Source organism: Globicephala melas, chromosome 1 (assembly GCF_963455315.2).
Source record: "Globicephala melas chromosome 1, mGloMel1.2, whole genome shotgun sequence".
NCBI classification, from domain to species: Eukaryota; Metazoa; Chordata; class Mammalia; order Artiodactyla; family Delphinidae; genus Globicephala; species Globicephala melas.
In genome coordinates this window covers 1,705,729-1,725,915 of record NC_083314.1, presented here as the reverse complement: position 1 = coordinate 1,725,915, position 20,187 = coordinate 1,705,729, and the positions used below count along the sequence as shown (strand labels likewise).

The 20,187-nt window shown below is 43.4% G+C and overlaps 1 protein-coding gene across 2 annotated transcripts in view; it reads left to right on the top strand.

Moving 5' to 3' along the window:
• CAMSAP2 (calmodulin regulated spectrin associated protein family member 2) overlaps positions 1-20,187 on the top strand; it is a 97,781-nt gene that overhangs the window by 52,050 nt on the left and 25,544 nt on the right. The window contains exons 3-5 of one of the 2 annotated variants that reach the window (XM_060291512.2): positions 3,293-3,454; positions 12,052-12,135; positions 17,946-17,978. In XM_060291512.2, the coding sequence (XP_060147495.1) occupies positions 3,293-3,454; positions 12,052-12,135; positions 17,946-17,978 (279 nt within the window). The remainder of the gene's footprint in view (positions 1-3,292; positions 3,455-12,051; positions 12,136-17,945; positions 17,979-20,187) is intronic. The other variant, XM_030844312.3, reaches the window with a different exon arrangement.

The window sequence follows — 20,187 nt, the reverse complement described above, 5'->3', positions numbered from 1 at the left end:
TCTAAGTAAGTTTTATTTTTATTCATTCCTTTTCCTTCCTGTTTTTTATATATATATATATTATATGTATATTCAAGGTGTATATGTACATACGCTTACGTCTGCCCATTTATATGTATATATTTATTTTGAGCATTGCTATAGTATGGCATTGTTTCTTCTACTCAACATTGTACTGTGCACATTTTCCCCTATTGTTAAATAGCTCAGGATGGCATAAATTGCTCATTGTGGTGGTAACATTGCTTCCTTTCTTGTTACATACAATTCTGTAACGGTCAGTTTCATTCCTACAGCTCCGTTTTCTCCCTTAAATTGTATCTGTAGAATAAATTGCCAAGAGAAAGAGTCTTAGTGAAGAGGAGGTGAATGGTTTTACAGCTCCTGAGATGTTTTCCCACATTTTTGTTCAAAAGAGTTATGCTTTGTAATGCTGTAAATACTGATTACTGAGACTTTGCCCTCAAAACCTTGTGCTGGGAACAAAGATGAGAAAGACGGGACCCCGCTCCCTAGGGCTCGAGTGAATAGAGAGAGGACGCAGAAATCACCTGAGTGGAAGGGCGCGCTGCGGTTGATCCCGTGTCCACTCTGAGTCTGAAGAAGGAATTGGGGTCTCTCTCTGGACAGTAGCCGCCTGAAAAAGAGGGAGAATGTGAAAATATGACTTGAGGTTCAAATAATGATGCCGATTTTTCTTTCTTGCATATGATGTCTGTTTACCATTTCCAGAACATATTTCTTGCCTAACTATTGGTACGTGACTTAGCTTCTGCCAACCGCACGACGCAATAGGAGGAGCACATGGGTTTGGACGAACTATTTAATTTCTGGAGCTTCAGCTTCCTCACATTAAAAACATAAACGATGCTTCCTTCTGAGCTTTAAGAGTTATAGCAAATGTATATCATCTCCAGCCTCACTTCCGCAGAGATTGGAACTGGAAGAGCTAGTATGTTAATAAAGCCCTCAGCACAGGACCTGGAGTCACCGTTGGTTTTCTGATGGCCGTAATCAGGCATTCCGCTTCAGACAGAGCACCTGCCTTCCTGTAAACACCGCTAAGCTTTCAGTACGCTGGTCACCACCTCCAAGTCAGAACCCACTTCCTCAGCCTCCAGAGTCGAGCTAGCTCTTCGCCCTTTATGAGCAGTAGGCCAGCTCCTTTCCTTCCTTTAGCCCGTGCTCGCTGTCAGTTACCGTGTGAGGTGTAGGAGTGCGAAGATGCTCAGACAGTGCCCTTGCCCTTGGGGTCTCACTGTCTCACCAGGGAGATGGTGCCTGTCCTGCAGCAAGACAGTCTGTGGTCCTCAGCCAGCTTCTTGTTAGCCTCATCCGGGGAGCTTCTTACAGATACTGTTTTCCGTGCCCTGCTTCAGATAATGAAGTCAGAATTCAGTGAACATGTCACTAAACCTTTTGTGCTCATCGTTTCACAATATCTGTATGTCCAGTCTTCAACTCACACAGCGTGGCATTTCAGTTACATTGCAATAAAGCTCAAAGAAGAAAAGGATTTCATGCAAGTATAAATAGTATACTCACTCTGTAGGAAGAATGATCCATCTTGATTGGAAAGGGGGTCGGAAAGAGGGTGACAGTCAGACCAACAACAGGACTTAGTCTGCAGTGTGAGGTGGCGACAGCAGGTGAGGGCATGGGAGCTTGAAGCCTGGTGACAGGTTTGGGGAGCAGCAAACGCTCTTCTGAGGCTGTTCTAAATGGAATGTAGATTGGGGGAAGGAAATGCGGGTTGTAAAACTGGATGGATGGGGAGGGGCCTTAGACTTTATTATATAGAAGACGAGGTAGACTTCAGGGGAGCATGATATGATGACGTCTCTGATGTGGAAAAATAACTAGTCCCTAGTTGATAACATCTTCAAAAATAAATTCCACGTGGATTTAAAGTATCAATAACAGAAAAAGTAGAGGCTACTATTTCTATATTCTTGGGGGTGTGCGGGGGGAGCCTCTTGTAAACTTGGGAGAAATTCCAAAGTCGTGAAGGAGAACGTTAAGATTGACAGGTTTTACCGAGTAACTACTTAGAACTTCTCTGCAGCATAATATATTCCGAATAAAGTTGAAAGTCCAAAGACAGGCTAGGAAAAAGTATTTGCTACCTGAATGGTCCAGAGCTAATGTACCTAATAAATAATGAGCCCTTACAAATCAAGAAATAAAGAAAGGTGAGTATACCTAAGAGAAAAGTAGGCCAAAGACATGAGCAAGCAGTTTTCCAAGGAAAAAATACAAATAATTGCCCAACATACAAAAGATGCCCGTCCTCAATCAGAGAAGTGCAAAGCCTGAACAAGAGTGGGGTTTTTAACCTCCAGACGGATACAGATGATAAAAGGGAGTGATGTCTAATGTTGGCAAACAGCGTGGGGAAACAAGCACCCTTGCTAACGTTCCTGGGGGATGTGAAAGTTGCTGCAGCCTTTCTAGAGAGCAGATAAGTGATTATTCATCAAAACTTAGCATGCGGTTGCTCTCGGGCCCAGTAGCCCCACGGTGGAGAATCGTCCCTGGAGACACACAAGGTTGTAGCGTTGTTTGTGACGCCAAAGAATAGGAAGCAGTGTAAATTCTTACCAAAATTACATTTTTGGTAAGAATACGTACCAAACCGTAGACGCTCTTGGGAAACAGGAGGGGGAGAGGGTACTTTCGACTTTAGATACTTTGTAATGTTGGGAAATGTTAAGAAACACCCCCCTCCCCCCATATAACGTTTCTGTTTGAAACCACCCCTCCCAAAAAGCAGCCACAAAGGAAAGACTAGACGTCCTGTGCCGGATGCAGAGCGTGAGGAAGAAGTTGGAGCCACAGGAAACTCAGGATTTTTGCCTTGTTCAGGGGAATGGGAGCGGAGCCACCAGACCAGGAGGGTAGCCTTGAGAGACAGCTTACAAGTAGCATGTGTACATTTCTACCACGTGGAGGAGAGGAGTGAGGAGAGCACTTACTCAGAGACTGCTCTGAAGTTTGAAGTCGCGTTGCCGAGCCGATGACTGCGACATTTTCGAAGGCAGGACAAGAGGAAAAGGAGCGTGCTCTGAGCAGGAGATAACGAGTGTCTTGAGCATAGATCCTCAGGAAGTATCTGAGTGATAGATGACTTGGGTTCCGTCAGCTCACCTCTGGCCTGGACCATTTGTGCTTTCTCATCAAGGCTCGTCTTCCATAGCCTTGAGTTCTGCTCCTGTTCGTAAGGAAATATTATTAATATGTAAACATATAGAAGCAGCAGTTTCTGACGGTTGTTCTCGGTTTCTGTTTCCAGAGCGCTCACCTGGCCATGATGGACACCCTCATGATGGCTTACACCGTGGAGATGGTCAGTGTGGAGAAGGTGGCCGCGTGTGCTCAGCAGTACTCGGCTTTCTTCCAAGCCACAGATCTGCCCTATGACATCGAGGATGCCGTCATGTACTGGATAAATAAGGTAGGGATATGCTCCCTCGGGTAAAAAAAAAAGTCTCAGAACCAGAAAACATCACACATCCTCACTCTGCTGCACACTGAATGTTTGTGTCCCCCTGCCCCCTGGTTCATATGCTGAAGTCATAAGCCCCAATGTGGTGGTGTCAGGAGGTGGCTAGGTCGTGAGGGCCTGGCCGTCACGCGTGGGACCTGTGCCACTGTCTTTATCAAGAGACCCCAGAGAGCTCCCTCGCCGCTTCTGCCGTGTGACAAAGCGGGCTCGCCAGACACAGTCTGCTGGCGCCTTGATCTCGGACTTCCCAGCCTCCAGAACTCTGAGAAATACATTTCTGTTGCTTACAGACCACCCAGTCTGTGGTATTTTTGTTGTAGCAGCCTGAACGGACTAAGACAGGTTCCATTACTCTTTTTCTTTGAAATCAAAGTGAAAACGGAAGTTGTGCGATCTTACTTGAAATTTCCCATTCCCTTTAGACTTAAAAATATATATATACTGTTAAAATGATGGAAATAGATTTTATGTATTCCACAATATCTGTAGTTACATTTAATGATTCATCTGGTTCATATTAGATTGTTAGAAAATTCAGAGCCCTCCAAGTAGGGAACTAACTAAACGCTGCAAGCACTCAGTAAGTGTTTTTTACATCCAGGAATGAAATAAGTTTCTCATTTCCAACTAGATGATTTTTAGGTTTGCTTGGCTGACTTGCATAAGACTATATAGGTTGTAGATTCCTCCTCTTGGAAATTTTTATAGAGCTGTGATTACTTATTTGTGCTCTGAAGATGCTTCAATTGTCGATTTGTTGCTCCCTTTACCAATTTGAATAGTTAATTCCTCTTGATTCTCTTTCGTTTACAACTGTAACCCCAGAGAAATCAGACCTTATCTGTGAGCAAGACAGACCTGAACGGATTGAAAAGCAGTTGCATCTTCAGGTGTCCTCCGCTGAGTGCTTGCGTGGAGCTTGTAACAAGAAGCTAAGTGTGAAGACTCCTGCACCTGCCATCGTGGTCTGTAGTATCGGCGTCAGTGCCAAAGGCCCGTGTGGCACTCTGCCCTCCACTCGTTAGCTGTAGGGATCACGGTCCTATCCTGGACCCACTCATCGTCAGAAACCACGTGACCTTCACGACCCACCACAGACCTTCCGTTCTTGATTAACTCTTTTCCCTCACTCTCACACCCCCACTATTAAAAACGTTCACCTTTGGCTTCCCTGGTGGCGCAGTGGTTGAGAGTCCGCCTGCCGATGCAGGGGACATGGATTCGTGCCCCGGTCCGGGAAGATCCCACATCCTGCGGAGCGGCTGGGCCCGTGAGCCACGGCCGCTGAGCCTGCGCGTCCGGAGCCTGTGCTCCGCAGCGGGAGAGCCCACAACAGTGAGAGGCCCGCGTACCGCAAAAAAACAAAGAAACAAAAAAAGAATCTCCTGGGAGCTTGTAGGTCTGGGCTGGGGTGGAGTCTGCGTTTCTGAGAAGCTCCTGGTAATGTCCCAGCACTGGTCTGTGGGCCACACTCACGCTCCTCCGCCACCCGACTCCCTCCCTGTCAGGTCGTCCTCTAAGAGTAAGGCTGGTCTGCTGTCTCCCATCTTGATAAACAAAGCTTCCCCATCCACCTCAGACCCTGTTTCTCTGTTCACGGAACCTCTCCGTCCCCTCCCCCACTCCCACCCTGAAGTCGCTGCTGAGGCCGCTGCAGGCTCCCATTTGGACAAATCCAGTGGCTGCTTTTCTGTCCGCGTCTCGAATTCACACGTGAGCCTTGTGAAGCCCCGGGACCGCCGGGCGTTCCCCAAGCCCGAGCGCCACGCCACCTCCCTGCCGGGGTCCCAGCAGTTGTCCCCTCCCCGGGCTCCGGGGCCCCTTCCTGCTAGCACAGTGCAGGCCAGCCAAGGATCTGTGGCAGTTTCCGTGTGGGTTGGGGTCCCCTCCATGAACGAGTCCTTCCGGCCAGGCTGCTCCTCCTTGGTACCCAGCCACGCCGGTGACTGACCCCTTTGCTCCTCAAGCCACCGGGGCTGCAGCTCCCTGCTTGAGTCCAGCCACTCAGCCTCGCGTGGGTTGAGGGCAGAGCCACGCAGGCCGACCGCACTCGGCGCGCTCCTCCTCCAGCGGCTCCCCCTCCCGGTCCTGCCGTCGTGTCCAGAGCTCTCCTCGGTGTCCCTGGGAAGCTCCGGGTGACACCTGCTGCCTCAGCAGGACCAGAGCCAGGACCCCCAGGGTGTTGCTTTCAGGCCACTCGGATCATGCTGAGTTCACATCTTACACTGAAAATGTCAAGTGGACCAGTGCCGACAAAGTACCCCCCAGCCCGACCCAGGTCAGGACCTTCATCCCAGCTGCGGGGCTCACCTCTGGCCTTTGGACGCGATGCTTCCCGTTCCTGGGTGGCCCATCGCCCAGCCTTTTGTGCGGCTCGGTGCCTCTGCGCTATCATTTCTCAGCTTGGATGGCGCTCTCCTTCACAGCCTGTCCAAAGTAGGCACCTGGCAAGTCTTATTTTCTACTGTGATGCTCTGTTTCCTTTATAGCACTTTTCCGAGTTTAATCCTTTGAACAAACTAGAATAATCGATGTGAGGACAGGTACTGTGCCCATCTTTCTTTTTTTAGTGGTAAGTGCCTGGACTAGTGCCGTGTTTGGCAAAGCGATGGTGTTTAATACATCGAAGAGGGAGTTTAAGCCACAGAATCAGGCTTGGCACTGTAGAACTCTGGGAGTCTACGGAAAATAAGGAGATCACCTGATTCGGAACGTCCAACACCTTTAGGCAGCCGTGTCCTCTTCCGTTTTCAGGTCATGATTGGAACCAGTTGATTGAACCTGCACCTCAGAGTAGCTCAGAGTAGCTTTTTCTCGCTGGTTCCACCAGCCCCGGCGTCGGCGTCTGTTCTCCGGGTGTGACGTCACCTTCCGCTCTCCTTCTGGCTCTTATTTTGCCTCATCCTGACCTAGTTGCCTTTTCTTCTGGATAATACAAGTATAAAGAAAAAAAAAAAGCTGCCATAGAAAAATGGGAATTACATGGCTAGAATAGTTATCAGCATTGTTGACTGTAAATGAGCTTAAACTTAAAAAAAGCAAGATCACAGAGGACAAGATTGCAATGGCTAAGTCAGGCAGGGTACACGAGAGTTGTGAATACAGGTGCCTTCTGTTACTCGGCCCTACCTCTCTCTAGTTCCATCTGTAGCCCCCCTTGGGTTCAGCCTTCCTGTTCTCTTTCACTCCCTTGAACACACCGGGCTTTCCCACCACAGGGCCTTTGCTTGTCTCTCATCCTCCTCTGTGTCGTGACTGCCGCTTCAGAGCCCGCCTCTGGGACAGTGTTCCTGCCAAGATAGGTCTCCCCACTCCTGTGATTTTCTACTCACCTCTTTATTGATTTGTACCACTCCTTACAGATTGCTTTTGTGGGGGGGAGTTTTTCACCCTTTTTTCCTTTTTTGTTCCATCTCCCTTGTTCCGTGAGGACGGGGACTAGACTGTATTTATGCACCACTGTGTCCCTATAGCCTCTTAATATAACGTCCGGAGTTCAGTAAGTCGCTGTTGACTGTGTGGATGAGTAAGTGAAGGAATAGTGGTTCAGAATGTTCACATGTGACCAGTTTGCTTTGTGGAGAGAATCAGATAAGGACTATTTAAAAAATCATGAAGATATTTCCAAACTGACAGATCAGTTACAACTACCTGATATTGAATTTGAAAGTGTTTCTTTTTTAACTTAAAAAAAAAAAAAAGAAAAGAAAAGAAAATGCTAAGAAAAAGGACCAAACCAAAACCCAGAAAAAGTTATAAACTTTCCCAAGTTTGGGCCCTGTCAACCCCTCCCCCCCATAATTGGTAAATCCATCAAAATGCTTCAAGATGCATGGATGTTATGACGCCTTCTAACACATGTTGCCGGGACAGAACATTTTAGTTATTTTGGCAGCGTGTCACATTCAGCGGTAGCCCTTCCTGTTACAGACTCCTGGACGTGTTTGATAAAATGCAGTTGGAAAGGTTTATGCTACAGAGCTGAGCATCAGAGACAGAAAAGGAAACTGTCGGGTGCCAGAAACAAAGTGGGGCTGCAGGCTTTGGTGGCCTCTCAGGGGCCGTGGAGCCTCTGCCGGGGCTCGAGAGTCGCTGGGTGCCAGAGGAGGCCGTGGGTTTTGCCGGTTACGGGAAGTTGGAACCGTGACCTCTGTGGAGACCCACCAAGAGCTCACGCCCTCGGTGGAAACGAGCACACCAGCCGCGATGTCTTTGCTCTTAAGTGCCACCTGGAGGTGGGCCTTGTCGGTGTTAGTGTCATCAGTAATGCAGGGGTTCCAGCTCTGCCACGGGGCTACTTCCACGCATGGTTTTACGATGGCTGCGGTGATTCCAGAGGTCGTACACGTGCAGTCATAACGGTGTCCGGCAAAGATGAGAGTAGGGTCTTCTGGGCGCTGCTATCAGCAAAGGAACCTTCCCCCAGAAGGTCTCCCCCAGGAGGGTGGTTCTCAGGCCCACACCTAAACCACCCCCTGGCGAGAAGATGCGGCCTGTCGGGTCGTCTTGGGCTGACTTTGCATCTCCCTCCAGGTCTAGGGAGGAGGCCTCCTGGACTGAGCGTGGGGTGGGGGGCGACAGATGACCAGAAAGCCCAGTGCCAGGCCAGTGGTATCTTCCTGGCACCTGGCAGACCAACAGAGGTAAAGTTGCTCTGAAGGTCACTTCTACACCCAAACCGTGGGAGTCCCCAGCAGTGGGGGAGGGACACTCTTCTCGCAGATGCAAAAGTACCAACAACAAGCGTTTAGGAAATGATGAAGATGCCGTCACGTACACGGGAGAGTCAGCAAACCTGACAAACAAGGCCCACACGCCAGAGCTGCAGAGAGCAGAGCAGTCTGAAAAGACAAAAATAAATGCTTGAGTGGCTGAAAATAAAACACGGAATAAAGGCCATAGGAAAGAATAAGGCAGCGTGGAGGGTATATTGGAAAAAGAATAAAATATAACTTCAGAAATTGAAAATTTTAGTCGTTGAAATAAAAAGATTAAACAGAAGATTAGACATAGTTGAAGAGGGGAGTTAATTAACGAGAAGAAATTACCCAGAATCAGCCCAGAGAGATGAGATGGGATATATGACATTGAGGTTAACAGACTTGCCTAGAGGCCTGATTGGAATTCCAAAAGGAGTTAACAGGGAGTGGGTAGGCTGGGGAGAGAATAATTGAAGAGACAATGGATGAAAATGTTTTACAATAGATGAAAGGCATAGACATTCAAATTCAGGAACCATCGTGAGTTTGAAGCAGGAGAAATTAAAATAAATCCACGCCTACATATATGGCAATGAAACTGCAGCATCCACAGATAAAAGACAGTCTCTCTCAAAGGAACGGGATAGTAGACATCTCAGCAGTAATAGTTGAGCCAGAAGACAGTGCAGCAAAATCATCAAAGTGCCGAAGAAAAATAACGATGAACCTAGAGTTCTGTACTTTCGCCCAGGACTAAAGTTGTAATCGAGATTTGTTCAGACAGAGCTGGTCTATCATTCAGACCTTTGCAGAAAGAAGTACTGAAAGGTTGTACTTCAGGAAGAAAGAAGGGGAACCTAGAGGAAGAGGTGGGGTGTAGGAAGCAATGATAAAAAGGGGGGTTGGTGTGCACATGGGTAAATCTAAGCAAGTGTTATTAAAAAATCATCATCGTGCCTAATTCTGAGGCCCTTAAAAAGGAAGAACTATGTTGCTAGGTTAAAGTAACATGAGGGGTGAGAGGAGGTGATTTGAATTAAAGCCTTTCTAAGGTTTTTGTATTATTCAGGAGGAAGGAAAAAGTATTGACTGACTTTAGACTTACATCAAGGCAGGGATACACAGGACTATTTTGTATTTTTAAATGAAAAAAATTAAATAAAAGCTAGTGTCCATTTTTAAATTAACGGATATTTAAAAATGCATGTGACGTTTTAGCACATTTATTTTTAATTCATATGCCAGCGCCGGCTGTTCGTTGTATGTTCTCTAGTTCACTGGTCCTCAGCGCTCGTTCCAGCGGTGAACCGCCTCCAAGTCGCGATGGGCTCTCTGATACACACACATCTTTAACTTTTATCCGTGAGTTGCGCAAAGAATGTCACGACTCAACTTTAGTGCTAGAACTTTCTAACCAGCATCTGGGAACTGGCTTAAGAATTACTAAGCTAATTATCTCATTTATCTGTCTTGTGTACCCAGATAGGTTAAATGACTTGAAGTGACCAGGTCTTGTACTTTCCGTGTAGTTTCCCTATTAGAAAGTTAATGACTTATCAACATGTAAAATCTTCTTATAATCATGAGTTTGGTATTTTGGATGATTTATGCCATTACATCAACTTGAAGTATTTTGAGTAGGATTTGTTAAAGCCCTTACAGACATGTAATATCTGGAATTACATTGGGGCTGTATTGTTTCTAAGTCATGGCAGTAGTTTCTATTTATGGGGTCTGTGCTCTGTATTATGCACTTTACTTGGTACATTTTATACATTATCTCTTTTATTCTCTGTATTAGTTGTTTTGCTGTAATAATTACCACCAACTTAACTGCTTAAAACTTCTGGTAGCTCAGTTATTTACTCACTTATTATAATCATCTCAGGATTACCAGTTTCTGTGGGTCGGGGATCCAGACCTTGCTTACCTGCATGCTCCATCTTCAGGGTCTGTCACAAGGTTGGGTCAAGGTGTTGCCCAGGCCTGGGGTCTTATTGGAAAGTTTGGGTGTGGAGGGTCCACTCCAAGCCCACATGGTTGTTGGCAGGGCTTAGGTCCGGCAGTTGGACGGAGAGCCTCGGTTCCTCACTGGCTGCTGGCCGGAGGCTGCCCCCAGCTCCTTACCATGCAGGCCTCTCTGTAGGGCAGCTCGAGGGATGGCTGCGTGCTTCCTCAAAGCCAGCAGGAGAGAGTGGGGCTTGTGTGCGAGACGTAAGCGCCAAAGTGGTATCCCATCCCCTTAGCTGTATTCTGTTGGGTAGGAGCAAATTATAGGCCCTGCCCACGCTCAAGGGGATCATTGGGGACCGTCTTAGAGCCATCGTCTCCAGACCTCTTGTGAAGTAGGTTTTATTCCAGCTGGCAACGAAGGCTCAGGTATCAGGAAATTATTAAGGTCGTGGCTTGTGAGTGGGGGTCTTGAGTCAGAGCCGGGTCGCTTCTGCTTCTGCTCTCTCTTCGGAAGAGTGTTTTACACTGCCAAGTCGGAGCCCTAAGATCTTAGAGCACGGCAGCCTACTTGGCAGTACAGCCCAAGATGAATCTGTGTGTTGGTTAAATTCCTTCTAACGCCTCGGAGTGTATCGTAACTGTTAGTTAAATTTATCATAAATTCAAATTCTTCAGTCTTTTTTTCTTAGGCACTGAACTGAATTTTAAGCAGCAGAAGAGGTTAGAAAATTATTGATTTAGTTTAGAGTTACAGTGGTTGATAATACCATTCAGAGTTTCCAGAATGCCATTATTAATTAACTTGAACATTTGCTTATTATTACTGGACTGACCTTAAAATCAGTGACTCAGAATCCAAACTTGTCTGAACTATTCTGAAGAAATACTTTTGCACTAGACAGAGTGTCTCTTAATCATCTTGAATTATGGGCTGTTTGAACAATCTGATAGATAAGTCAGGGAAGATAACTGAAGAAGATAACTTCTTCTCCCTAAGAAGTTCCCATATGCAAAATTTTTTCATGTATTTTAACTGTGGCCTTATGACCACATGAAAACCTACTCATGATCCAGGGACATGCCTATGAGATCACAGCCTAAGAATTTGATTCAGGGCTTCCCTGGTGGCGCAGTGGTTAAGAATCCGCCTGCCAATGCAGGGGACACGGGTTCGAGCCCTCGTCCGGCTCAGAGATCCCACATGCCACGGAGCCACTGAGACTACGCGCCACAGCTACTGAGCCAGTGCTCTAGAGCCCCCAAGCCACAACTACTGAGCCCACGTGCCACAACTCCCGAAGGCTGGGCGCTTAGAGCCCGTGCTCTGCAACAAGAGAAGCCATTGCAATGAGAAGCCTGCTCACCGCAATGAAGAGTAGCCCCTGCTCGCCACAACTAGAGAAAGCCCACGTGCAGCAACGAAGACCCAACGCAGCCAAAAATAAATAAATAAATAAATTTATTTTAAAGAAAAGAATAAAACACAAGGAAGACATTTAAAAAAAAAAAAAGAGTTTGATTCCGAGTGTTTTTGAGGAAAATAATTTTCACTTAGCAGTCCTAAAAGAGATTGTAAACTTTTTACTGAAAAAAGTTTTATTGTTTCCCAAGCATTAAAACAGAAGTTATCAAGTACCTTTTTTTCCCCCTAGCACTCCAGCTAGTACCTGACATGTACTAGGTACTCAACAAGTATTTGGTAAAGTCATGAATTTTAGAATTTCAAACAGAACACCTGTAAAATACTTTTTTCTGGTTGGGAAAATGGAATTCTGTTCATTTGCATGGTACTGGTATTTGACATCAGAGATCTGAACACGGGCATTTTAAGGTACATGTTATTTTACTGTTATATTTGACTATAAATTCAAATTAATGTTTTTATATTTTAAGGTAAATGAACATTTGAAAGACATAATGGAACAAACACAGAAATTGAAAGACCACCACACAGTGGAAGCTTCAGGAGGCCAAAAGGTACATGTTCTTAAGAAAAAAAGGCGCCTTTGTGAGACCCTGTGTTCATATGTGTGTGCTGTTTGGGGAAGCGTTAAGAGTGTGTTCATCAAATTAGTTTTTGGTGATCTTAACTGTACCGTAGAAAGCCTTTCCATAAATACCAAGTAAGTAGCAGTGCAAAATGAAGGTTAATTGGATGACGGTGTTTAGGAAAATTTGTTAATGACTAGAGCTCAGCTTCTGACATTCTTTCGGCAAAAAATAATGGGTTTGTCTTTGTTTGATAAAATATATGAAACAGGAAAACATTTTTCAATATATCAGCCTTATAATGACTTGTAGTAAGACCAGCCTCTAAAATTACATTCCAGGAATTGTAAGTTGTACATATGGTTATTTTGTGAAGGAAGAAGAAACATTAACACGGATTAATTCTTTAAACTTCTTGAACAGGCTTTTAGAGTTTTTTTCTCCAGACACTTGTGTGTTTGTGTTTGTTATATACTAAGACCTAAAGTATATTTCCTACATCTTTTAAAATATATTATAATGAGAGCCCTTTAAACATGTTGTCTAGCATTTGAATTGAGGTATAAGAAATTATCTTATGCAGAGACTTTATTTTCCATCTGGGTTATTTTAAGTCTCTTCATTATTATACAGCACGTCTGTTCATTTTGGGCGAATGCTGCTAGTTACTGACACTCTGTAAGAGAGGAGACCGGAGGAGGGAAAGGGAAAAAAGCTGGTTTGTGCATCACCAGCTGCGCCAGGCAAGTTGTGCGAGACCACCTACACTTCCGTCTCAATCCGGTGCTCGGGGCCACAGTGGTTTCCCTGGGCTTGATTCTTGTCTTTGTTGACCACCTTCCCCAGTGGAGATCTGCCCCCGCTTCCCTGCTTCCCCCAGCTCTGCCCCCGCCTTGTCCCTTGAGTCCCCCAGCCCTTTCCAGTTTCCCCCCTTGCTCTTTCCCTCCCTTTAGTAGTAGAAATCCTTGCCCTAGAGATGGATTTAATCCTGCCCCCCCACCCCCCATGTTGCTCCTGGCTCTAATCAGGAATAAGGTTCAGCATCATCCTGCGTTACAGGATTTCCATGGAAACCTCGTTTATTATACATATGATTTAATTCTGTAGTTTTGCATACACATTATGAACTAAATGGGGATTTTATATGCTGACATAGGATCCAGTAAACCTTGTTTCTATGGAAAAAAATGCTATTTGCGTTCCAAACAACTGCAGATTAAGTGACCTTTAAGAAAAGCAAACTATGGTATCCAGACACTACTGGATCACGTCACTCTGACTTTTTCACAGCACTTGGCCCATGGAATTGTACATACTGACCTCACAGCCAGTATTTGCTGAGTGAGTGATTGAGTAAATGAATGAATGAGTGTGCTTCACTTAAATATTTGGGTCAGTACACATTTTTACTTGAGCACAAGCATAGCATTTATACCTTCATTTTCATTTTTTTCCTCTTTTATTATTTGTTTTCATTTACTTTTTTATTGAAGTCTAGTTGATTTACAAAATGTTGTGTTAATTTCTGCTGTCCAGCAGAGTGACTCAGTTGTACACATATATACATTCTTATTCATACTCTTTTCCATACGGTTTATCCCAGGATATTGAATATAGTTCCCTGTGCTGTGCAGTACGACCTTGTTGTTCACCCGTCCTGTATGCAATAGTTTGTATCTGCTAATCGCAAACTCCCACTCCATCCCTCCCCCATCTCCCCTCCCCCTTGGCAACCACAAGTCTGTTCTCTATGTCTGTGAGTCTCTTTCTGTTTCGTAGATAAGTTCATCTGTGCCATGTTTTAGATTCAATACCTTCATTTTCAAATGAATTTTATCCTTTTTCTCATTGTGAAAATCTTTGTGAAGGTAAGTGTTCATTTCACATAGTCTGTGAAGTACAGGGGTCCTCATGAAGAGCACACTGCCAAGCACAGAGCAGGTGATGCAGCCTTGCTCTGTTACCCAACGGTGGGATTTTGGGCATTTGAACTATTTGCTTTGGCTAGAAATATAATCATTTTATTCTTGATTTACATTCTTGTAAAAACAAAATTCTTCCTTATAAACTTTCACATTTATGTATATATTTAAACATTTTTAAAATTCAGAGATGGTACCATAACTTTTTTTTCTCCAAGCAATATTTTATAAAGATGATTTGGTCTGAAGAAACTTATACATTAGTTAGATATCCTAGTACCGTGATTTTAATCTTTGCCTAAGAGTACTATAAAAATGAGATTTCTTCAGCAGCTTTATAGATCAGTAGTCTTGTGCATTTGGGTACAAGACCCTACAAAGATTTGGATTGGGATGGATTTAACATAACTTGTTAAGAACATTTATTTTGAAATATTTCTGATTTAACAAAAAGTTGCAAGAATAGTTCAAAGAACCCTTACGTGTCCTTTGCCCAGATTCATCAGTGTAACATTTTGTGTGCTCTGTGCATTACATGTTGCACACACAGACGTATATATGTGTACATTTTTCTGAAACATTTGAAAGAAGGTTGCATGTATCATACCCCTTCACCCCTAAATATTTCAATGTATATTTCCTAGGAAGAAAGCTATTCATTTACACGACCACAGGATAGGTAACAATGTCAGTAAAGTGCTTTGATCAGACTTACGGCCTGTGTTCTAGTTTTGTCAGTCATCCCAAGTGAACTTTATATATTTTTCTAGTCCAGGGTCAGGTAAGGTATTTAGCTGTTGTTATCTCTCATCTTCTTTAAACTGGAACAGTCCTCAGCTTTTCTTTTTCATTCGTGACCTTGACATTTTTTAAGAATACAGGTCATTTTCATAGAATATGCCTCAATTTCAGTTCTTCTGATAGTTCCTCATCGTTAGATTAAGTTGTGCTTTTTTTAGCCTAGAATACTATGTAAAGTGTGTCCTTTTCCCAGTATTGTATCCAGAGGCGTGGGATATCCATTTGCCCCTACTAGGTGATACTAATTTTGATCAGTTGGTTCAGATGTTGTTTGGGTTTTTTGACTGCATGATGATTATTTTTCCTTTCGTAATAAGTAATTGGAGAGGAGGGTACTTTGAGACTGTAAATATTCTGTTCCTCTTCAGTGTTGCCCCACCTCCTAGACTTAGCATTTATTGACGATACCTACTTCAGTTACTTTTTACTATGGTGGTTACAAAATGGCAATTCTCTAACTTTATCATTTCTTCTACGTTTATTAGTTAGGATTCTATTATAAGCAAATGTGACCTCATCTATTTATCAATCTACCTATCCTCTCTTTATTATCTGTATGAACTGATGGATTCTTATTTTATTTAATGGGTTGTAATCTGTTTCTGTCCATCATTATTCATTTGTTCATTGATTCGTTCATTCCCAGTTTTATTGAGATCTGATTGACATACAGCCCTGTGTAAATTTAGGGTGTGCGCCATAATGATTTAACTTACATACATGGTGACCGCAATAGATTTAGTGAACATTCATCCTCTCGTATAGATACAGCATAAAGGAATAGAAAAACCTATCTGTTCCTTGTGATGAGAACCCTTGGGATTTACCCCCTTAGCGGCTTTCCTATATAACATGCAGCAGTGTTGACAGCACACTGCACATCACATCCCTAGTACTTACTATCTTGTAACTGTTTGTGCCTTTTGACCACCTTCACCTCATTTCGTGTGTATTTATTTTTGAAATCAACTTTGTTGTGGAATAATTTTAGATTTACAGAGAAGTTCCAAAGATAGTACAGCTTCGTCCAGTTTCCCCCGATGTTAGCATCTTACGCAATCGTGGCCTGTTTGGCAACACCAAGAAAATAGCTTTAGTGCATTCTCATTGACTAAACTACAGACTTTATGTACATTACACCAGTTTGTGTCCTGACCGGGTGTTTTACCAGTGTCCCCGAATTGGGGTTTGTCTCCTGTGTCCTGTGATGAGGTTGGGCCTGTGGGCCTTTTGAGAAGAACACCACAGAAGTGGCTTCACATCTCATCACGCCACATCAGGGAGCACGTGGCATGAACACGATTTGTCACTGATGGTGTCCACCTTGACCACTTGCTGAAAGTGGTCTCCTTCACTGTAAAGTTTCTGTTTCCCCCTCTGATGCTCTTTTCTTTGGAAGTGGGTCACTAAATCCACCCCGTGTTCCAGGAGAGGGAAGTTAAGCTCCCTCCCTGAAGGGAAGAGTATATACACCATCTGGAATTCTGTAAGTGAGATTCGTACTTTCTCCATCTATTTATGTCCTTCAGCCGTTTATTTGTATCAATGTGGATGGGTGTGTATGTGCTCTGTACTTGGTGTTGCAATCCAGTCTGTGTTCATTTGTATTGTTATGGGCTCCAGTGTGTGTTGTATAGTTTGGGTTACAATCCAGTCTGTGGTATTGACTTGTTCCGTTTTTCCAGCTGCAGCCACGGGGAGCTCTTTCAGAGTTGTCTGAATTAGTAAAAAGGTCAAGTATTGAATATTTTGCAAGAAATGCAGACTCATTTGAACCACGAGAGACTCCTTTGCTTATCTTCTGTCTTGTATAATCCATAGTAGTTTCTTGTTATCGTCAGTTTCTGTGTTATGGATTCTTCTAGTCTCAGAAACGAGAGAACTCCTGTTTTTGAAATTCCTGTCATTCACTGGGAATCCTGACGCGTTCCCGGGGACTTCCTGCTCTCTGGTCCTGCTCGTGCACTTTTTATGGCTATTATGACTGCAGCTGCCAAAAACTTTTGGTTAAACGAGAGATGCAAATACATGCAAAAAAATTATTAGGGTTATTCTTCCCGATGCAATAAGAAAACATTATTGGAAATATTATCTCTTTGTGGGAAGCTGGTATTTTTCTGATTCTTGAGATGACATTTTTCTGATCTTTGAAGTTCTTGAAAATACCTCATTTATATTATTTTTCCGAATAATGTTATTTGTGCTATTAATTTCTGTAGGAAAAACTTTCTGCATAGAAGTTGAATATGAATTTTAACTCAGACCCCATTTAGTTTGGTTCACTTCAACAAATATTTATTTAGGGCTGCCAGAAAACTGTGCTAGGAAATACCAAGATAAACAGTTACAAATTATGAAATTATGGGCTTATTGTATATTCATCTTCTTAAAGACATAAAATTATGTTCTTTGGAACACCCCTAGATAGTAAAATTAATAACATTTACATTCTCTTTGTGTTGGTAGCTACTTGCCTTAGAGACTCTATAAAAATACTAACTGGTGAGAATTGCCAACTGGTTTTTTATCCCGCATTAATTGAAAGAAATTCTTTATGTCATTAAAAGAAATGATCATTGTGTTCAATTCTACATTGTTATTTGCTTTTATTCATGCACTTATGAAACAGTCTTTCTTCTTTTCCTTCTGGGAAGAAGTCTCCCTTATCAGACTTGGCCTCCTAATGTCTAAGAATTTTAATGATTGCAAGTCCAGCCCTAGAATCTCTCTACTCCCTCTTGTGATATAAATTTAGTTTCTAACGTGATGTGTGATCCCAGAACTGGGAGGTAAAATTCTTTGCTGCCGAAGTACACAGCATGTCCTGGGTACCCTAAAAACGCACATCCATGTTGGGAGAGGAGAGAGGGGAGGGAAGGTGGTGGTCTTTATCGTTAGGAACCTCTATAGTTTAAGCTAAATTGTAAAGTATTAACATTTAAAAAATGTTTTGAGAACTATAAACTTGGAACTCCACTAACAGAAACTTTACTATAACTTGTTAATTTTAAACACTTCTGATGAATTTTCCCTTTACCTTTTGCTCCCCCTTTTTTCCTGCTGCTTCCTCTGAAGTCTCCTTCCAAATGGTTTTGGAAATTGGTTCCAGTAAGTTTGCACAGCTTCTTCAACTTGCTCTCCAGAAGTGTAATTGTAGAATGGTATCGTTTATGTCTTGCCGATATGGTCATTACGTATAATTCTGTTAGTCACAAGTAGAGATTGGATTTTAAGGTGTTTTTGATCATAATGTAAAACAGAAAGATTTTAAAAATCTAGTCAAATTTTGGATTAGAAGCTTTAAAAATAATTTAAAGTGTAAGCTAGTCTGTCAGTATTCACAGACCATCAGTAACTAGGTAACAAAAAAAGTATGGATATAGATTTGCATTAGTTTCAGTAATGTTAGTAAAAGTGAATATGAATTGCACATGTAAATTATTTGTATTGTAAAGTCATCTCTTTGAAAGGATCATTTCCTTTTGGCCTGAACTGTGGAGCATACTTTTTGTGTAATAAAGAAGTGACAGGTTCTGTGTCCCTCCCAGCACTGGACCTGAGCTAGATTCAATTCTGGTTTGACTTGAAGAGTTGATCTTTCACGGTGACATCTGGGGGTTAGACCACTTAAGTATTTCACACCCTCAGAAACAGAAATGTAACTTAGAAGTGCACCATAATGTTGAAAGATAGAAAGTATGTCCCTTTTAAATGCCAGATTTCTCCATTTGTAGAAAGAGCAGTAAGTTTGTAAGGCATAGAGCGTGTTCAAGTATAAAAGACTCTGTACCCTTTGTGAACTGCAGATGAACTTTCAGGGAGTATTAAAAGTTGGTTTACCTGATGCCTCTCCTAGGATATAATCTTCAGGAAGATGTTTCGGCATGCCACGTATGAACCTCTGATTGGTCTAAGCCGTGGGCCTCTGTGGCTGCAGCCTCATGAAGCTCTGTACGTGTGTGTCTGTGTGTGCCTTGTGCAGGGTGCGGTACAACACAGCACACAGCTCAGTTCTTTGTTCCATGACTCTGGGCACTCAGCTCAGTCCAGTTCAGACCGTGGGCCGAAAACAAGGGTAGACCTGGAGATCTGGGAAGTTTGGCCCTGAGCCCAGCCCATGTAGGGGATTCCCAAGAGGTGACTCTTTTGTTTCTAGCTGGCCCAAGAGGACCTGGAAGGGTGCTTACTACCAAGTGTGAGGGGCAGCGTAAGGCCGGAAGAGGCCACTGGCTGATTTCTTTCTCTCTCCCCCTTCCTCCCCTCCTCTCTCCTCTTTTTTCATGGCTGATTTTTAAACCGTCTGCCAGCAGCAAAATGAGGCCGTTTTCTAAGGATTATGTAAAAGTCAGTAATCAATTAAAGAATTTATGTAGTGTATCTGTGTGATTTTTTTTTTTCTGAATATAGGTAGTCTATGAGTTTGGAACATACCATTAAACACAGATGGCTAGTCCCCACTGATTCATAAGAACAAGCTCCTCTGAAAATCTTCGGAGGAAGAGATGTTCCATGAACCTTGCTCTTGAGTAGCCAGTGACAGGGAAATAGGGATAAATGTCTCCTTGAACGTGTGTGCTCTTCTGAGGGATATCATTTAGAGGAAATCTGACCTCACCACCAAATAGTAAATTTTCTCTTTCAGTAAATTATAATATTTTTCTGTTATTCTCACGAAAGTATTATATTTCATAATTGTATTTTAATTATGAAATATAATCAGGTTAGATGGAGTTAGAAGAAAAAATAGTTTTGATTACTTAAAAAAAAACTGTATTTAAATATCAGTAACCACTATAATTGTAAAGTTTGCTAAGAAAGTACTTCAGGGTGCATCTTCATTAAGCCTTCAGCGTTACTTTTCTTGGCCTGAGGAGAGCTAATAGCTAGTAGCAGCTGACCACTGGCGATTACCCGCTGTGTGCCCGTGTGTGCATCGCACTTTCTGTCCATCATCTTCTGTAGTCCTTCGTGCTGCTGTGAAGTAGGTACTGTGATTGTCCCCAGTTCACAGATGGGGAAAGCGAGAAATGAGCACTGAAGTACCTCGTCCAAGATCACAGAGCTAAGAAGTGGCAGAACCAGGACTTGAGCCTAGGTGATCTGGCTTAAGAGCTCGTTCTCGTGACCTCTGAGTTCTACAGCACGTCTCATGTCTAGAGAACCGCCTTACACGTTTGTATCCACTCACGCCAGCCAGTCTTTAGAGAACAAGAATTTCCTCTGTTTTTCTGCGAGGGAGCAGAAACCCCCGTACTTGCTCTGTTATTGGTTAATGCAACCTCAACCAGGAGGGTGTTTTTCAGTTGCAAAGTCGTTA